Source organism: Xiphophorus couchianus, chromosome 7 (assembly GCF_001444195.1).
Source record: "Xiphophorus couchianus chromosome 7, X_couchianus-1.0, whole genome shotgun sequence".
In the NCBI taxonomy this organism is placed as follows: Eukaryota; Metazoa; Chordata; class Actinopteri; order Cyprinodontiformes; family Poeciliidae; genus Xiphophorus; species Xiphophorus couchianus.
Window position 1 is genome coordinate 9,789,302 of NC_040234.1, and position 17,047 is coordinate 9,806,348.

General features: G+C 40.9%; 1 protein-coding gene across 1 annotated transcript in view; it reads right to left on the minus strand.

Annotated features, from left to right (window-relative positions):
• Positions 1-505: 505 nt before the first annotated feature.
• The window catches only part of clybl (citrate lyase beta like), a 65,126-nt gene continuing 48,584 nt past the window's right edge, over positions 506-17,047 (minus strand). Inside the window, exons 4-8 of the mRNA XM_028022355.1 lie at positions 10,900-11,001; positions 9,681-9,774; positions 8,494-8,661; positions 5,118-5,242; positions 506-3,642 (exon numbers count right to left, since the gene is read on the minus strand). Of these exons, the coding sequence (XP_027878156.1) occupies positions 3,547-3,642; positions 5,118-5,242; positions 8,494-8,661; positions 9,681-9,774; positions 10,900-11,001 (585 nt within the window). The 3' untranslated portion in view covers positions 506-3,546. The remainder of the gene's footprint in view (positions 3,643-5,117; positions 5,243-8,493; positions 8,662-9,680; positions 9,775-10,899; positions 11,002-17,047) is intronic.

The following is a 17,047-nucleotide window of genomic DNA, read 5'->3' on the forward strand; positions in this document are numbered from 1 at the left end:
CGTTTTAACTTTAAGCTGATAGGAGAAACCGAGCGCTCAGCTGTCCGCCTGGGGGGCCGCGCATGAACGACCCTTCTGTCAGTTTCTCTGTACGGCCTGAGCTTAAATGGCTTCAACAGCAGCAACTCCGCAACTAATGCGAACAGCGTTATTGGACGTTAATTAGCGCAAGTGAAAAACGTGTTCCTCCCTCTCCGCTCCGCTATATTAAAATAAACAAATACATAAATAAGTCCTCTCCTCTCAAACTGCGCCACGCGCACGTAACTGCGGCATTTCTTATTGCTTCGGAGTAAAATCTGCCGCTGCAATTAGCCTGTCATACATCGCCATTTAGAAGTCTATTAAAACATCAAGTCATTATTTGAGCATCCCCGGGCAGGAGGGGAGGCGGGGGGAATTAGAAGAAAACTATCTGTGCCGCACGGGTCCCATTTGGATTAATGGGGAAATATGTAAAACATTTCATTTTAATTTTCCTCTCACGGTGTTTTGCATACGAGCCTTTTCTCTCTCTCTCTCTCCCTCCGCTGAAGCGCTCATTATTTATGAAAGCAATCTCGACCGGCACATTACCGGGCTATGAAACGCAGCTCGCTGCCTAATTGATTCCCCGTCACATTTTTTTTTTCTTTCTTTTTTTTTTTTTCTGTGAGGTTCTAATCGTGTTAATTGTAATTTAATCTCTCAGGGAATACCGGAGACGCGTATTTAAATAAGACTGCCGAGCGAAGACGTGAATTTGTATTACTGTTAATATTATTATCGCGTTTATTATATAATAGAAATGTCACGCAGAATTACGTAGCAGAGTCAGACTCGGGTGAATTCCTGTAATCTACAGAGATGCCAGGGTGAAAAACAATAGGAGGAGAGGTTTCTAGGCTACTGCATTTCTTTAAAAAAAAAAAAAAAAAAAAAAAAAAAAAAACCCAAAGGAAAACAAAACAAGAAGAAAAAAAAAAACATCAACAAAAACAAAGAAACATCTAAACCTGTCCAAATCATTTGCTCCTTTATTCTCACGAGGAGCTTACTTTGTTGCAGTTTCCCCCTCCTTCTGCTCTGAGGTCTTCCTTCCTGTCAGTGGGTGGGGGGCACCTGTTGGAGCAGAGCAGCTTGCAGAGTCAAGTTGTCCCGTCAAAGTGGGCTCCTGCAAAACTAAAGTCACTCTGTTACGCTCTGGTGGGCTTGCAGCGTGGGGCATTCACAGCCATGTGAGGCTAACTGGCTTTCTGAGGGCCTTTCACGCACCTCCACAGCACTCTGAATAGGGGCTGTAAGAAATCTGTTTTACTGTAGGAAATAATGCTTTAATTGCCTTAGAAATTCACCTGAATGCGGCAACATAAAGCCAAAGTCATTCTCACTAAGTAGGACATTTTTAATTTGACACTTATTCCACTGTGTTGCACCTCAGGTGGAGCGGTGCGGTAAACAGGATTGAATTGGAAAAGACAGTGATGGCAGCTAAAAAAAAAAAAAGGTTGTTGGGTGTACCCAGATTTTTTTCATCCGGGATTCAGACATTGTACCAGAGCATTGTGAGGGGAGACAGCTGCCTGAACGTTGCGCTTCAAATTATTGCAGTTATTTTGTGTATCTTCAGATTTCTGTAAGTAAGTAAGTATTTTTTTTTTTTTTGAGAATTTTGTAAATATAACCAACATACAGTACAAAAAAAGAACTAAAGTCAACAACTTTCCTAAAAAAATATATATATTTAGCTATTTAATATCAAAATAATGAATTGATATGCCTTGTTATTTTATGGTAAATATATTGGGCTAGCTGAAATGTGTGTTCGACTGGACATTCCAGGTTCATCACAACATCATCAGTGAAATCTTAAGCCGCAGCAAAAAAAAAAAAAAAAAAGAACAAATGAATACTGAAAAAATGAAAGAATGACAGAAATATAGACAAAATTAACATACAACTATAAATGGTAACAAACTAACATTCAATTCAATTCAGTATTTTTTCTGACTCTTTATGAACTTGGTTTACATGTTTGTGTTTCATACATTCCACCTATTCTGTTTTTATTACTTGATCCCAGAGATCAACTTAACTTATTCATTTTATAACGTATTTGGCCTAAAACGACAAGCATATTTGGATTGAACATTTTTAACTGGAGCGATTTTTAATGCAAATGTGCGAAAGTTTCACAAGCAAGAGGAAAACATTTCAAAGTTAAGCAAGGGTTAGAGAAAAACATGGCAACAATCTGCATTCTCAGTAATCAAGACAAACTACACGTTAATTGTTTTACAGTTTATACATTTGATAACATCACAGAAAGTCCAAAAATGGCTGCAAATATTACGTTTCAATCAAACAAAACACTTTTTTTTTCATTAGAGTTTGAAAACAAGCTCAATATGTTCTTATGGCAGCAAAGAGTGAACCAGTTTTGAGTCACCGATGTGGCCAATTGCCAGTGCGACGGCTTACTGTCGGGGTCTTTGGCTGGACGCAGGAGCCGTTTCTGTCTCTCTCTCTCTTTTTATTTTCTTTTATGTATGGACAGGACTGGCATGGACACCGGGTCTGTCCCAGACACAATACATCATACAGTAAAGGAAAAGAAACATGAAAAAAAAGAGAGAGAGAGAGCGGGGATGAGGTGGGGTAGAGGTGGTATGGCGCCTTTCATTACCATGGTCACCAATGGCACTATTAACCATACGACACCCCCTCAATTATCCTCCCATCCGCAGTCAGAGAGACAAAGCCTCGGTCCTGGTCTGCTGGAGCAACATGGCCACTAATCTGTCTCTCCTCGAACATCACACCCACTTCACAGCCTCTGCGAGTCAGACAAGTGCTCCACAAAGACCCCTTTTGTGCTTTCATTTGTGACTTCTTCACTCCGCTCATTAAGGAGTTCATTTTTCATGTTCCGCTGAAGCTATTTTCGACGAACGCTGCTGTAAGCACACGTCGCCCTGATGTAGAAAATGAGTGAAAGTGTTGCTGCGCACAATTTACTTTCAGGCCTTGCAGTTAAAAATAAAAACACAAATGAAATTGAGAATTTCTTTCTTTAGCTTTTTTTTCCGACGCAAAAACGCGAGGATGTTCGTGTGAAGGCAGGCGGCGGAGGTCCCGAGTGGAGCTACGAGGCCCCAGGAATGGACCCACCACAACAGAGTGGTGTTGTTTGTTTACCCTTTGCTCCCTTTCCCCCCCGCCTGCCAGGACGTGCTGATGGGAGAGCATTCATCACGACTTTTGAAGCGACAGAGGGTGTGGGCGCGCAGGCTGCACAGTGACATGATGGTGAACGCGCTATCAGAAGAACTGCGCAAGGTTCATTTCCAGAGGACCGCACTGCTCACACGCCACAGCAAATTCAAGCAAGATTCTGATAAGTATATACACATACATAGCTACATATTCCTGTTATAACACAAATATAGACCATGTTTTCCACTGTAATCTTGCCCCGGGGGGATGGTTTGTAAAGTTTCTGAAGTGCTCATTTTGTCTGTGAGAATCCCAGTTTCCTGTCCTGCTTCAGACCTGCGGCCCTTCCGATTATTTCTTCGACACCGCCGCAGCGAGGGTCAGGATGTTCTGAGCCTGCTTCAGCGAGGGCAAGTCAATCATGCTGCCGCGGAAGGTGAACGCACCCTGAGGAGAAACACAAACATTGCACTGGAGACGCACGTTTCATACATATAATCAGTTGCAGAAGTCAAAATTCTGTCAATATTTTGGGAGTTAGTATAATAGCATGGTTTTGTTTTTATATTCTCAGACACGAAACTGGGTAGACAAAGGAAGAGTGAAAAATAAATAAATGGATAAATAATATACACACACAAACACACGAAGGGCTCGGCTGAGGGCCGGCTAAGATATGAATCCCTTCGGGCGCTGCCCTGGCAGGGAGAGAGAGGTGGCGGGCAGATTGTGTATTACCTCAGCAGACAGCCCACAGAGCTCGGCACACAGGCTCCAACCATGCACTAAATTAGGGACAATAATATTGTACACTTAATTGGCCCAACTCCCCTCCCCTCACTGTCCTGAGAGTCACCCGGGGGTGTACAGTACGCAGCCTGAGCTATGGAGGTGTGCACACAAAGGATCAGTGTGAGCGTTGGAGCAGAGAAACAGCCGTGTCATCGCAGCGTACGGGCAGCAGAGAGACGCTGGTCAGTTACAGATGGGTCCTGGAAGAGCTGCTCTTTTATGATACAATCAGGCAAGAGCCAGTATTAGATTTTCATGGCATCATACTCTCACGTAAAAACACAGCAGTTTCATTACATTGGGCTATTTATGCAAAAAAGAAAAAAGGAATACATGTAGCATTAATCTTTTATACTGGCTTTTATTCATACACAAATAACAATTATTCCTGCTGCTGCTGCTACAGTAAAAATAATTACATAGAACCTTTGGATATTGTTATTTTGAATTAGATGCACAGACCTAAAAAACAGCCTGAGCACAAACTAATTTCACTAGTAGTTTTCAAGTGCTTATATGAAAGAATGTTTTAGTTATTTTGTCATTTTAAATTAGCACCTAACATTTCCTTGTTAATTAGTCAGGCTATCTGCTCAGGGAGAGCATGCAGTTGACTTTTTAACATATACATGGCCTCCCAACTGTAGTTTTAATTGTATGTTGCCAAAATGATTTTTTTTTTTTTTAATACAAAATGTTCGGTCTAAAAATGCAAATAGGCATTTCTTAACAGGAGTGACGGTAGACATACCATTAATTTCAAAACACGTCTGGTTTTTCAAGACCAGAAATGTTTTAAAATAATGAAGTTCAGCTTTCTTATAAGAGAGGGGAGGGTGTAGATGATGAGCAGTTCATAGAAATAAGTAGGGGAGGGGGGAGCTCTGCATTACTTTATGCTTCATACAGCCAAATGAAACAGCTCTGATCATGTCAGGGCTTCAAGACTTTAATCTGTGGGAACTGTGCGATGTAAAATTGTAAGAGTTTTGATCATCAACTTTTTGAATCTCCATCAGTAACAACCCCATGCCTAAATACAATAAATAATACTAAAGTCTTGTTTAGCGTTTAAGGTCGAAACAAAATCATTACAGAGAAATAATTCATGATTCTACATCTATTATTACCTTTCCTTCTTTCTGATGCTGGTCAAAAGCAGTGATGAGCTCCTCGGCCCACTGGACCCTGTCTTGACTCGGAGAGAACTCCTCCTGCACAGCCTGGATCTGCCCGGGGTGAATGACCTGCTTACCTGCAGAGAAACACACAGACACACACACGCACACACACCGGAACATTTAGCTCTTTTAGTCGAAGATGCATGTTTCCCAGCATAATGCTGGTCATTTTTGCCCTTTCAGCATTTCATTTTGTTACGTTTATATATATATATATATATATATATATATATATATATTTTTTTTTTTTTTAAAAAGGGAGCAATCTTCCTGGGGACGTTTCATATCCACCATGCATCAATTGGTACCTGCTTTAACTGTCATTCTCTCTCTTCTGCTCATTCACGCAGTTTTATGACTTTGATCAACGTCATCTAACAGCAGGTGATCCCTCAGGTATTTTGTTTCGATTAATGGTAGTTTAGAACTTCTATGCAAGAGATGCAATATGAATAGGAAGATTAAAAGGTAATAAGAGAGGAGAAGATGGAAATACACAACTGACTTGTCTCTGACTGCATGTCCAAACAGACTGAGGTGAAGCAGATGGGAATGAAACCACAAGAACTTCATAAGAGTTCACTACAGCAAAAGAAAAGTCTGTCACTAAAAAAACTGAAACTGAAAACTAACAAGGAGATATGTCTCTGTTGGTCACAATCTCACACAGACACAGACACGCACGCACAGACACAGCCATCTTCTCCATTAAATGTGGCCAAAGGCTGCGGATATAATCCCGTGTACATTTGCAGATCAAACTTGTAGTGGAATAGTTGAGGGTTATGAACATGTCTGGCGAGAGCAGCAGCTCAGCGGCAGCCAGCGGGAACCCGACACTTTAGGGCTTAGCTCTGTCGCCAGCAACAAATCCTTCAAGGTGGCAGTGCGGGCGGGCTGCACGAGCGAGTAGGGTTAAAAAAAAAAAAGAAAAAGAAAATCACAGAGGAGAGGGCAGGGAAAATGGGGGGAGGAGAGAACCCAGTTGCTTCATCAAGCTCTGCCCACCCTAGTTAACCCATGAAGAAAAGATCTGGCAAAGATCACATTAACTCTGAGGTGTTTGGTTTGCATTTTCACATCGTAGTAAACATAGTACGAAAGCTGGTGGCCATAAATGTAAGAAAGCATTTTTATTGAGAAAGCATGCTATACTACAATAGAATAATTACAATGCTTTTGCTTTAATATTTTTTAACTATTTTTTTCAAAAAACAGACAAAAACAAACAAGAACTTGGCCTATAGCCAACCTATAGGATGGGAAGATTTATATATCAGACCTAAAAAGCTTGACATATTATGTCCATATTTTACCACAAGAAAGTGTATCTTTATGTCAGCCCATCTGCGTATGTATGTGTGTGCAGCTGTTTAGAACAACAAGAGAACGATGGTTCCAACAGGGTCGGCTGGGTGACTCAGGTGGCCTTGGTTACAATCCATTGGTTCTCCTAAAATGCATCATTCACGCCCTGCAGCCAATCCCTGGCTGCCGTGTGGGGCTGGCACCTTATTGGAGGACGGCTATTTAGCAAAGTGCTCTCAGGCGAATGATGGACAGGGTCCTGGGGACTGAAGTGAAATATGGTCCCTGAGAGCAAAGGAATTGTTTTTCTATCTCTAAAAAATGCAAACCAACAGCTCAGACTATATAAGATAGGAAGTTAATAAAATATTTAACTACAATATCATGAAAGATGATATTTAATTATCTTCTGGTGTGCACATTGGTTCAAAACAATTCTGTCTTAAGCTCCCCAGTAAAGAGCACTGGTGTTCTGTACTCTGCGCTTAATGGGTGCTGCTCCCAGCTTAGGTTGTGCCAAGGTCAATTACTGCACAGGTAGAGCTTCTGGCAGCACCGTATTATTGCTTAAGCACACATGGGCCAGTAATAGCTACTAACCAAGATTATACCGAGTACCCACGGCTTGTACGGCACTAATCCACTGCTTTAAATGCTTCTGCTCCCTTTCAAACTGAACCATTTATTTCATCAACCAGCTGTTTCCCCCTCCCCAGCTTTTCAACCTCATGCACCGAGAGATAAACTGCAAATCTGTCAGGCCCAAACAAATACAAACAATTAACAAAAAGGATTTTCGGTCTATTCTTGCCTAAGCTTGAGGAATCATGTGCCGAGTGTAGCTCTGAAGATGCAGAAATAGGACAGACAACAAAATACACGCGCACGCACACGTTTGACCCTGCAACACATGGGAGGGTGGGAGTGGCAAACAAGGTCACCTGGATGAGTTTCAGTGGGAAACAGCAAGAAGTGCAACCTACACACTGATAAAACATGATGTGCAGGTATTTTGTGTGCTTCGATACGCGCCCTGTGACGAGCAGGTCATTGATTCAATGTCTCTTCTTTGCCATTTTTTTTCCCCTTCCATGGCAGCTAATGCCTTGAGGAACTGTAGAAACCAGGAGATTCAGCTACTTATTTTCCCACTTCCAATTTCGACTTCTTGATGGATAAAATAACTGAGATAAAATAATAAAGCTAGAAAACATGGCAAGAATTGCTATGAACACATTCATGAAAAAACAAATCTTCAAACCTTTTCTTAAATAACTTGTTAGAAACAATAAAAACTATTGCTCTGCCAACACCAGTTAGAATTTTGTATATGATCCAACTATATAGGTACGTATTTGACATTTTAAACTAGCAATGAGAAAATATGGGCAAGATTCTTAAAAATGGTGAAATAGCCCTATAACTTAGATATGAGAATGAAACTACATACCAGACATTAACTTCAGCGTCATTAGCCAGCTGCAGTAAATAGCTATGGTTTCTTAGTATGTATAAGGTATAATAGATGGGGCAGTGCTTCCTACTGAATGACATAAAACTGTGCTAAAGGAAATTTGTTAAGTGTGCAATTGAAAATGTCGACATTTTATGAGAGCTAATGCTGCCCCCAAGGATATGCCGCTCTGGACAAAGAGCCACGGCATCAAAAACCGGCACTGACTAGAATACAGACTCCTCAGGATACAGTTGTCTAAATTGTTAATATTTACTGAGAGTGGATGCAGACTCTAAATTGTTCTGTCGTGAAGCACAGATAGATATTATTTTAAGGTGACGTCGTCATTACAAAAGAACAATTCTAAATAGTTGGACATCTTGAGTGCTTTTAGCAGATGAGACCTTTGCAATGTTCTCCCACAGGGAGGATCCAGAAATGATACGGCACGCAATTAATACAACAAAAACTGATAACAACGGGAAGCAAGCGCAGTTATCAAAGGAGCACCTGGAGGATATTAATCATGATTACAGTCAGAGAAAGAGGCAGAAATGTTACCAGTGAAACCCATGAGAGCTCCCTCCTTGGCCTGTAGCCTCAGTCCCTCCACATCTTTATAGTCGATGTAGACCAGGTCGATGGCCTGCAGCCCAAAAGCTTTGGTGGTCACCACCACCTTCTGCCTGGCATAGAGCAGCTCTCTGGCATCCTTAGTCCGCGTGGCACCTAAGGAGGGCCGGGAGGCAAATGCAAGAATGCTGAGGTAGTAGAGTGAGAGGTAATAAATAACACATATAGTGACTCTAAACTTAGAAGGAGGCTTTTTAAATCACGCAACAGGAGGGATAAACATTCAAATATACAGATTTTCATACAAAACCATTACTTACCTTTCAAAATGTTCAAATTTTGTTTGATTACAACAAACGTAGTTTTTTTTATAAGGAAATTATGTGATGTATCGAAACAAAGCGATTGTTTTAAAGTGAAAGGAAAACGATACATGTATTGATCTCCATCTTCCCTTTATACTCTGACCACCTTTCCTGTCTCTTTTGAAGAAAAGCATCTCACAGCATGATGCTGCCACTACCACGTATCTATCACCTTTGTGTGTTGAGAGTGATGTTACGTCTTGGTTTTCCTGCACTCCGTTTTATAAATGAAAAGGCCTGTTTAGCTCATGGCTAATAGTTTTCCTGTAAACGGTGAACAAGGGCATCGTGGCTGCTTCTCTGATTAATGATCTCCTTACCCTGCCTGTCAGCTTAGGTGAAAGGTGATGTCTTAGTCTGTTTGTTTAATAATCTAACCCTGTTTAAAACATCTCCGCAGTATTATCCCAGCAGCATCTGGCGTATTCCTCGGTCTTCATGATGCTGATTATCCACTGATGTTATGTGACAAACTACTGAGGCCTTCGCAGAACAGCTGGATTTACAGAGACTAAACTGAACACACATGGGCTTTGTCAACTAGTGAAGCGACTCCTGAAGACAAATGACTGCACCAGATATTATTTAGTGGTATACATATGCACGCCACATTTGTCACTACTCTGCGTTGCCCAATCGGTTTCAAATCCAAACAAAAATATGTCGGTTGTTGTTTTAAAGTCAGAAAGGTGGAAAGGTTTTAGTGGTTTGAATATTTTTGCAAAGCATTGCACAAAAAGTAACGGTGTGAATATCTAATCTGCTGTTATTTAATTGTGTAGAAATATAAGCACAGAGTGTGACCGACACCTATGCTGGCACAGAAGTCATCGGAGCCAAACACCACGGCGTCATGGTGGAGCCCGGCCCTTGGAGCGAGTTGGCGGATTTCCTCACACACGGCCTAACAGAGAACAAAATACATCAGTATGACAGTAGCAGGAGCAGCCGGACAGAAGAGACACATTTTCAACATCTAAAACACAGAAACAACCACGAGCAAACAAAACAAAAAGGAAAGAAAGACAAAATCTGTGAATTCACCACATGGATTAGTTCTGTTGTCTTATCAGGAAGATATAGTCTTGAACTCTACAGTATTTTTGCAAGACTGCATTTTTTCCTTTGTTTTCTCATGTTCCTTTTAAATTATATTTTGACTTGAAAGACAAAATTGTATTTGTGCACACATCTAACAGTACCAATAGGGAAATATTAACTGTTTCATCTGGGAAATTGCTCATTAATTTATTGTTTTGGCCAGAAATCTGCTCAGGGCTCACTAAAAGATTGGAACAAAACATAATTAAAAGCCACACAGGTGTTATAGATAAAAGCGCATTAGACTAGCAGCCACAGTCATGCCTGAAAGAACAAAAACCTGGACTGTCTGTAGTAAAGAGTGACATTTAGTCGGATGTTTTTCAGGCTTTTTTTTTTTTTTCATCTTCAAATTAATACCGCCTCTAGCTGTGCTACAGCAAGTTTGTTACCTGGTGTTCAGTCTGGGCGAAAATAAAGGGTTTGTTCAAGAAAGCAGAAACAGGCAAACCCTCGTTCCCCCCTCCCTTCCCAACCACCAACAAAACACAGAGTACACAGGCACAGGCACACACACATACACGATCATAAACGCAGTCAGAGAATTATACTGAAGAACTGACAGATGAACTAAAAGAAGGGCTGCCAGCTGGTTACTCCCCAAATCTGCTCTCTTTACCCCTCCAAGAAGCAGAAGGTCATGCTGCACTGTTAGGGAAATCTGACTGACTCCAACTGAAATGTCCTAAAGTATTTTCTCGCTATGAGGATATTAAATTAGCACTAATTAAACAATGTCAGGAAGTCTGAGGACGGAGGGCATTTTGAGAGGCGGTGGAGGAGCTTTAGATCCTTTTTCTTTCTGGATGTTGTCGAGTTCTCCTCATGCTGATGGAGTCTTTAATCTAAAGCCAACAATGAACAAACAGCAAAAAAAAAAAAAAAACTCTGACGTTTGCAGTTTCCCTTTTATTTACTCGTAATCTACCTTAAAATTGAGCAGGCCCGCAGCGGTTTCCACGAAGGTGACGAGGCGAACGGGTTCTGTCAGCGTCCGTCCTTTCAAGTTGTGCTGAAACCTGTCAACAAACTGAACACACGGGCAACGTCTCAGGCTCTGCTCATTAACAGCACCCACGGTTTTGTGTGACTGGGAGACAATAAAGCACTCAGCAATCGCAATAAATTAATTTACTTGCAGCGCTTTCGGCCAATCATGTTTACACAGTCCAAATAAGTGGGAAAATAGGTTTTTGGTCACACGAAAACCTATTTTGTTTTAACCCTGAGAAAAAAAATATTTTCTCATTCCATTTTTTATGTAACCTGGCACTATTTTTAACATTTGGTTGAATTTGTCAATGTACCTTTATCACTTCATTAGTATTTACAAATAACATTAACAGCATAACACATTATAATAACAATAACCTTTATTTCACCAGATAAAAACCTCGCTGAGATCTACAATCTCTTTTTCAAGAGGGACCTGGCGACATAGCAGCACCTTTTACAAGTATCAACATTTACATTCAACCAGAGAAACAGATTTGTTTAGTTTTAAAAGCCCCAGGCACTAGATTTTATCCAGGGGTAGCAGAATAAAAGGGGATGGATATAATACAAACAGCAAATAGGAGCCAAGAAATGGCACAGAGAATTGCAATGGAAATGGGCCGAATGCAAATTCAACAAACAAGAGCCAGCTACAAAACTGTGCACTGGATTTTAGTTAAGGGTAGCCAAGTAAAAAGGGCTGAATACAAATTTTGTAAAAAACAAAAGCTGGTAAGAAACACTGCAATGAGTTTTAGTTGGGGGTGGATGAGGCGGGGGGATACGAATTGTACAAGCAGCATAAACTAGCTAGGAAATTATGGAGTGGATTTTATTCATAGGTGGCAGAGGAAAGGGGTTTGAATGCATAATACATCATGAAAACAACGTAATCATTGTCTTTCAATTGCATGCCTTTGCAATGTTGAAAATTCTGTCACTTTAAATTTGGATGCGTTGTTCTGCGGTAACAACTGCAAAGGATTACAAATGTTTTCAAAACCTCTGGTAGGATAAAAACGGCGGAGTGGGGGAAAATGTCTTCATACGTTAAAATTCCTTGCTTGACGGAAATCCCGACACCTTTATTACCTGTGTCTTGGCAGTTTCAGTCCTTATTCAGAAACACATCTGTGGAGGCTCACGTGGCGCAGGGAGCAAGCACAGGAGAGCAGCAACAAAAGCGAAGAAATAAAATATTTTACATTAACACCAGGGTTCCCCCCTTCGTCTGAAGTGTTCTGCTCTACCTTCTTTCAGAGGTTCTCCTCCACTACAGCTTGTGCTCCCCTGAGAGAGCACGCAGACATGTAAATGCACCCACGCACACACACTCCCCACCCGCACACACACACAGAGAAGAAACAAAAGTGCAGGAAAAGGAAGAAGAAACAAGATTTGGGACGTCTTTGAGCGTGTTTTTACCACCGCATTATTCTGTTTTCCGCTTGCCTCCTCCATGGCGGGGAACAGGGGAGAGCGCAGCAACAATCAGAGAGCGATGTGACACTTTGCTGAGGCCTTTATGCTGCACGACTCCTGCTAATATGCAAGCTCACCTAAAGTAGGGTTTTAAAACCCGAGTTTAATTCTTTGAAGACCAAAGCATTCCGATTTTTTCCAACAGACCAGTTCACAGCTAGCCCTGGACTGCCAGTGGGGTTGCCCAAATTCCTAAATCTATCATCTGGAAACACACAAAAGCCCCCTCCATCAGATATTTCCTTTCAAAGCCAGACAAAAAGAAAAAAAAAAAGACAGAAAGAAGAGAGAGAGCAAAAGCTCAGAAGAAATGTCTACCTCCGAGTTCCCCCTTCCTCTCCGTCTGCTCCTTCTTTAAGACATCAGAAATAAAAAATAAATAAATATATATATAAACATTACAAATAACCCCAGGTACATCATGACTATTTGTCCAAATGAGGAGCACAATAAGCCCTCACACTCACCACTCTTGTTCTGAAAACTGAAAGCGTGGACCTCCATTGAAGAGGTTTGGAAAAAAAAAAAATAGAGGCAATTTTAATCATCTCTCCATTCAATCTCGGTTGGATAAATCATATCGGGGAGATTTGCATAAATACAAACCATCAAAGACTTTTCATCTTCAAAGAGGTTTTCAAGACCCAATAGGCTTTGTACTGTAATCATCTGAGGTCACAACCCTGTGGGAGCAAGGCTGCTATGGCAACATAAAAACTAACGCTGGGGGTTTTAGCATAATATGCCCCCCTCCCTCGTCAACACAGGAAGGGTTTTTTTTGGGGAGGTTGGGGTGGGAGCAGTGGCTGGGGGGTGGGGGAGGGTCTGAGAAGGAGTGTGAAAAGAGGGTGTAGATAAACCCATTTCTGTGACAGAGAAGACCCAGACTGATGTGGCCTCGTTGTTGGGGAATCCAGCAGACGTCGCCCCTGGCCAGGCGAGCGGTTTAGGTCCTACTGAGGGAGCCAGGTGATGGCTCTACTGGACAAAAAGAAAAAAAAAAAGAACACTTCCATGATTACATGTTTCTGTCCTTCCTCAAAACTCTCCTCTTCAGCTATTATACACCTTGAGGGTCTGATTTGCTAGCACAAGAGGCGCTATAGTGGCTGTGTATTGTTACTCTGACACTCACAGCAACCATTAACTGTCAATGGCTATCAAAACTAAGACCCTTTACGGTGCTATTCAGGGCAAAATTGAAAAAAAAAAAATTAAATAAATAAAAGAATTGTTATAAGGGAAGAAATAACACCTCTTCTTACCATTCAGAGCCACAACGCAAACAAGCCCTCTGACAATTTTCGACTCGCAATCGTGAAAAGAGAAGGAGGGAGAGACAGGCGCGAGAAAGGAGGCTATAATGGGACAAGTTTCAATTAATTTTCTTCAAAAGGGGGCCAGATTAAATGTTTCCGGCCTGCTGAAGTGTTCATTTCACAGAGGGGAAGCGGAGAAAAGGGGTTGAGGGGAGGGGACGGAAGGAGGAGTAGAAGAGGAGGAGGAGGAGGAGCGGGACAGGGCGCGATTCTTTTGGTCCCCGGTGCACACCAAATAGTGTGGTGGGCAAAGAATGCGCACGGCTCCGAATCTGTGTGAGAATTGTCCTCGAACAAAAGAGTGCGTGTGTGGAGGGGGGTTTACGCCTGTTACAGCCCAATAAGGCCTGTCAGTCACACAAGAGGCTGGAGGAGAGCAGAAAGGCCGGGCAAAAGAGTTTGGCACAAAGAGAAACAAGCAAGTCCATCTTTTAGCGACAAATCAGGCTGAAGGTTCCTGTGCCAATATCAATAAAAAAAAAAAAAAGAAAGGGGTGAAAAATAAACAAGTGACGGATTTACTGCCTGGCCTAACAAGAGCGGAGAGAATCAGACACATGCTTACAACGCAAACACACACACACACACACACACAGAAGGAAAAGTCTGGGCAAGGGCACAGATGGAAAGAGCTGTGAGGGACTGAGGTGACATCGGATGAGCATGCATGACAGAGTCGAAGCCCAATGCAGAACTTGTCTTCGTCTCTGGAGCGTGCGTGCGCCTGCTGGTGCAGAAATACACAAATAAATCTCGACAGAAGCGAGGTAAGCTTAATAGCCAGTGTGTAGGTGGACTTGAATAAACGTATAATCAAGCGCATTAGTGTCACGAAAGGGAGGACTGGGCGAAGGGGGGGGGAAGATAGCAGGCAATTATCTGCATCATACAGCTTTTAATTAGCCAACAGGTTGTTTTTTTTTTTTAAATCTTGCAATGATAACAATAATAATTTTAAAAGGAAAAATGCATGACAAAAGTGTCTTTTTGAAGAGAATAAAAGTAGTGCAGGATGAAAAGCTGGAGCAGTGAATAAGCGAACACCTGTCAGCAATTATGCTGGGAAGAAAGAAAGGGCAGCAGGAAATAGACGTGTTCTAATTAAAACCACTAGTTAAAAACTTCCTGCGCCTGCCACTAGACCATGTATGCGTACATATTAGTGTGTGTAGGGGTGTGTGTGGGGACGTTCGTGTGTTTGCGAAGGTTTCCAACCAGACCAGACACATGCCTTTCACAACAGATTTAACTGAAGCCTTTTAAAAGGCTATGTTAGCCACTTATGAAAGAAAGTTCAACAGAACATTTGCCTGTAATAAAATCAACCCAAAAATGACAAAAGCTCAAGCATTCAGAAGTTTGAAGCATATTTATTATCTTTGAACTATTGCAAACACGCAAACAATGAAAAAAGAAAAGAAAAAACTGACATTGATAGTTTTTATTTTGTGGTAAGTGAAGCATATGGAGCTGATCAGAAAGGTCTACATTAATGATGTCCCTCTCTCCTGACCTTTGAGAACTTGACATCCGTACAGCAGCCTTTTATGGAAACCCACAGGCACGGTCAATGACAAACAAACGGCTCTTAACTACATGTATTCATATTATTTCCAAAGAACGTAGTACCTATATCAAGGTCAAGCACAGCGGCCCGATTATTAAAAACCCTTTTAAAGGCGTCAGACAAGCTCTTGAATAAATGTATTCTATTATGCAATTGCGCCACAATATTTACTTATTGATATTTGATATTTACACCAAAATATTTGGAAAAATCCCAGGATCCAATTTGCATTACATTCATTTCGTATGGGGAAAAAATATACAGTATATATCTTGTCTGGATATGATTTATTTGAGCAAAATTATCTGAGCCACAAATACTAGCACCACCAAATGTTTCTATAAAGCAAATGCATCTAAGACATGTTTTCAATTTATACTTATTTTTCTTATGCTGACCCAAGTGTCTACATGGTAATCCATGACTTCCTGTGTTCATTGGGTATAAATATGACACACTGTGTTCTTGTCACTCTTCAAAATGGAAAAGACAAGAGAACATGTCAAATAAGGAACAGACATTTGTTTTGCATAATTAGCATAAATAAGTAAAATGATTTTGGCAATAACAGTGATGAGCTCAAACTGATGATGCTTTCAAACCCAAAACATCTTAGTGTGGATGTGATTGTTACTTTTGCAGTTTGAAACATTTTGTCAGTTCCATGTGAGCATCAGTAAAAGCTCTGCTTGTGTTTAAAAACAAAACAGAAATACTATTTTTCTGTAGATGTGAACTATTAATGAAGCTGCTGTACATACCTATTTTGATAATGGATAAGTACAACTTTTAGAACAGTATTTGTTTTTGTGATGCTCCGACTGTGTAAAGTTATAAATTTATAGAATAAAAAAAAAGACTGTGAGTAGGATAGAAAGGTTAAACAATCTTCAAAGTGACCCTGTTAGAGAACTGTTGGGGGTACAAAGTCTCCATAGCAACCACTCTTTTTAGGGAATCACATCTTTACCAGAGTTGCCAATAACTGGGATAACACTCCCTTGATGTAACAATTTGCTGGACAGTTATGTTTCATGATAACCAACACATGTTTGTGTGTTAAACAACACGTAAAGCACTTGGCTACTCATGGAAGTTGAGTATCACTGGGCCCTTAACAAATTTAACCACACACTTTTGTTTTCATCAGTATGAAGAACTTCAATTACAGTATATTAAACTAAGACAGAAAAAACTAGAGATGCATTAATAAACTGTCTTGTAACCAGATTCAGATAATTTCCTTGCCTGATCAGCGGGTCCGAAGAAAATGCAACATTTCTGAGAAGTAAATTGTTCCTTATAAAGTGCTAAGTGGTTGTGATTAAAACAATTTTAGTGTAGATGCAGCTCTTGAGTGAAGGAGCCTCAAAGTTTGCCATTTCCGTAACGGTAAGGTATTTATGATGAAACACAAAAGCCGTTTGAAGAGTTTGTTGAAACATATCAGGCGGTGAGAGACAACAGGAAGGATAAACAGAGTACAGCAAAGTTCTGTTCATCCCCATTAGCTTTAAACTTCAACTTGTCCTGAAACACCCTTTTGTAAATGTTGGAAATCTCAGAGTGGAGATAAACATTCTCTATGAAATACATACAAAGGCTGTAATATTTACAGTTCTTATGTAGCTACTACCCAAAATATACTTCTAACCCAAATACAATACCAATGAAACACCAACATACCAATGAAAGTCTTGCTTTAAGTGTTT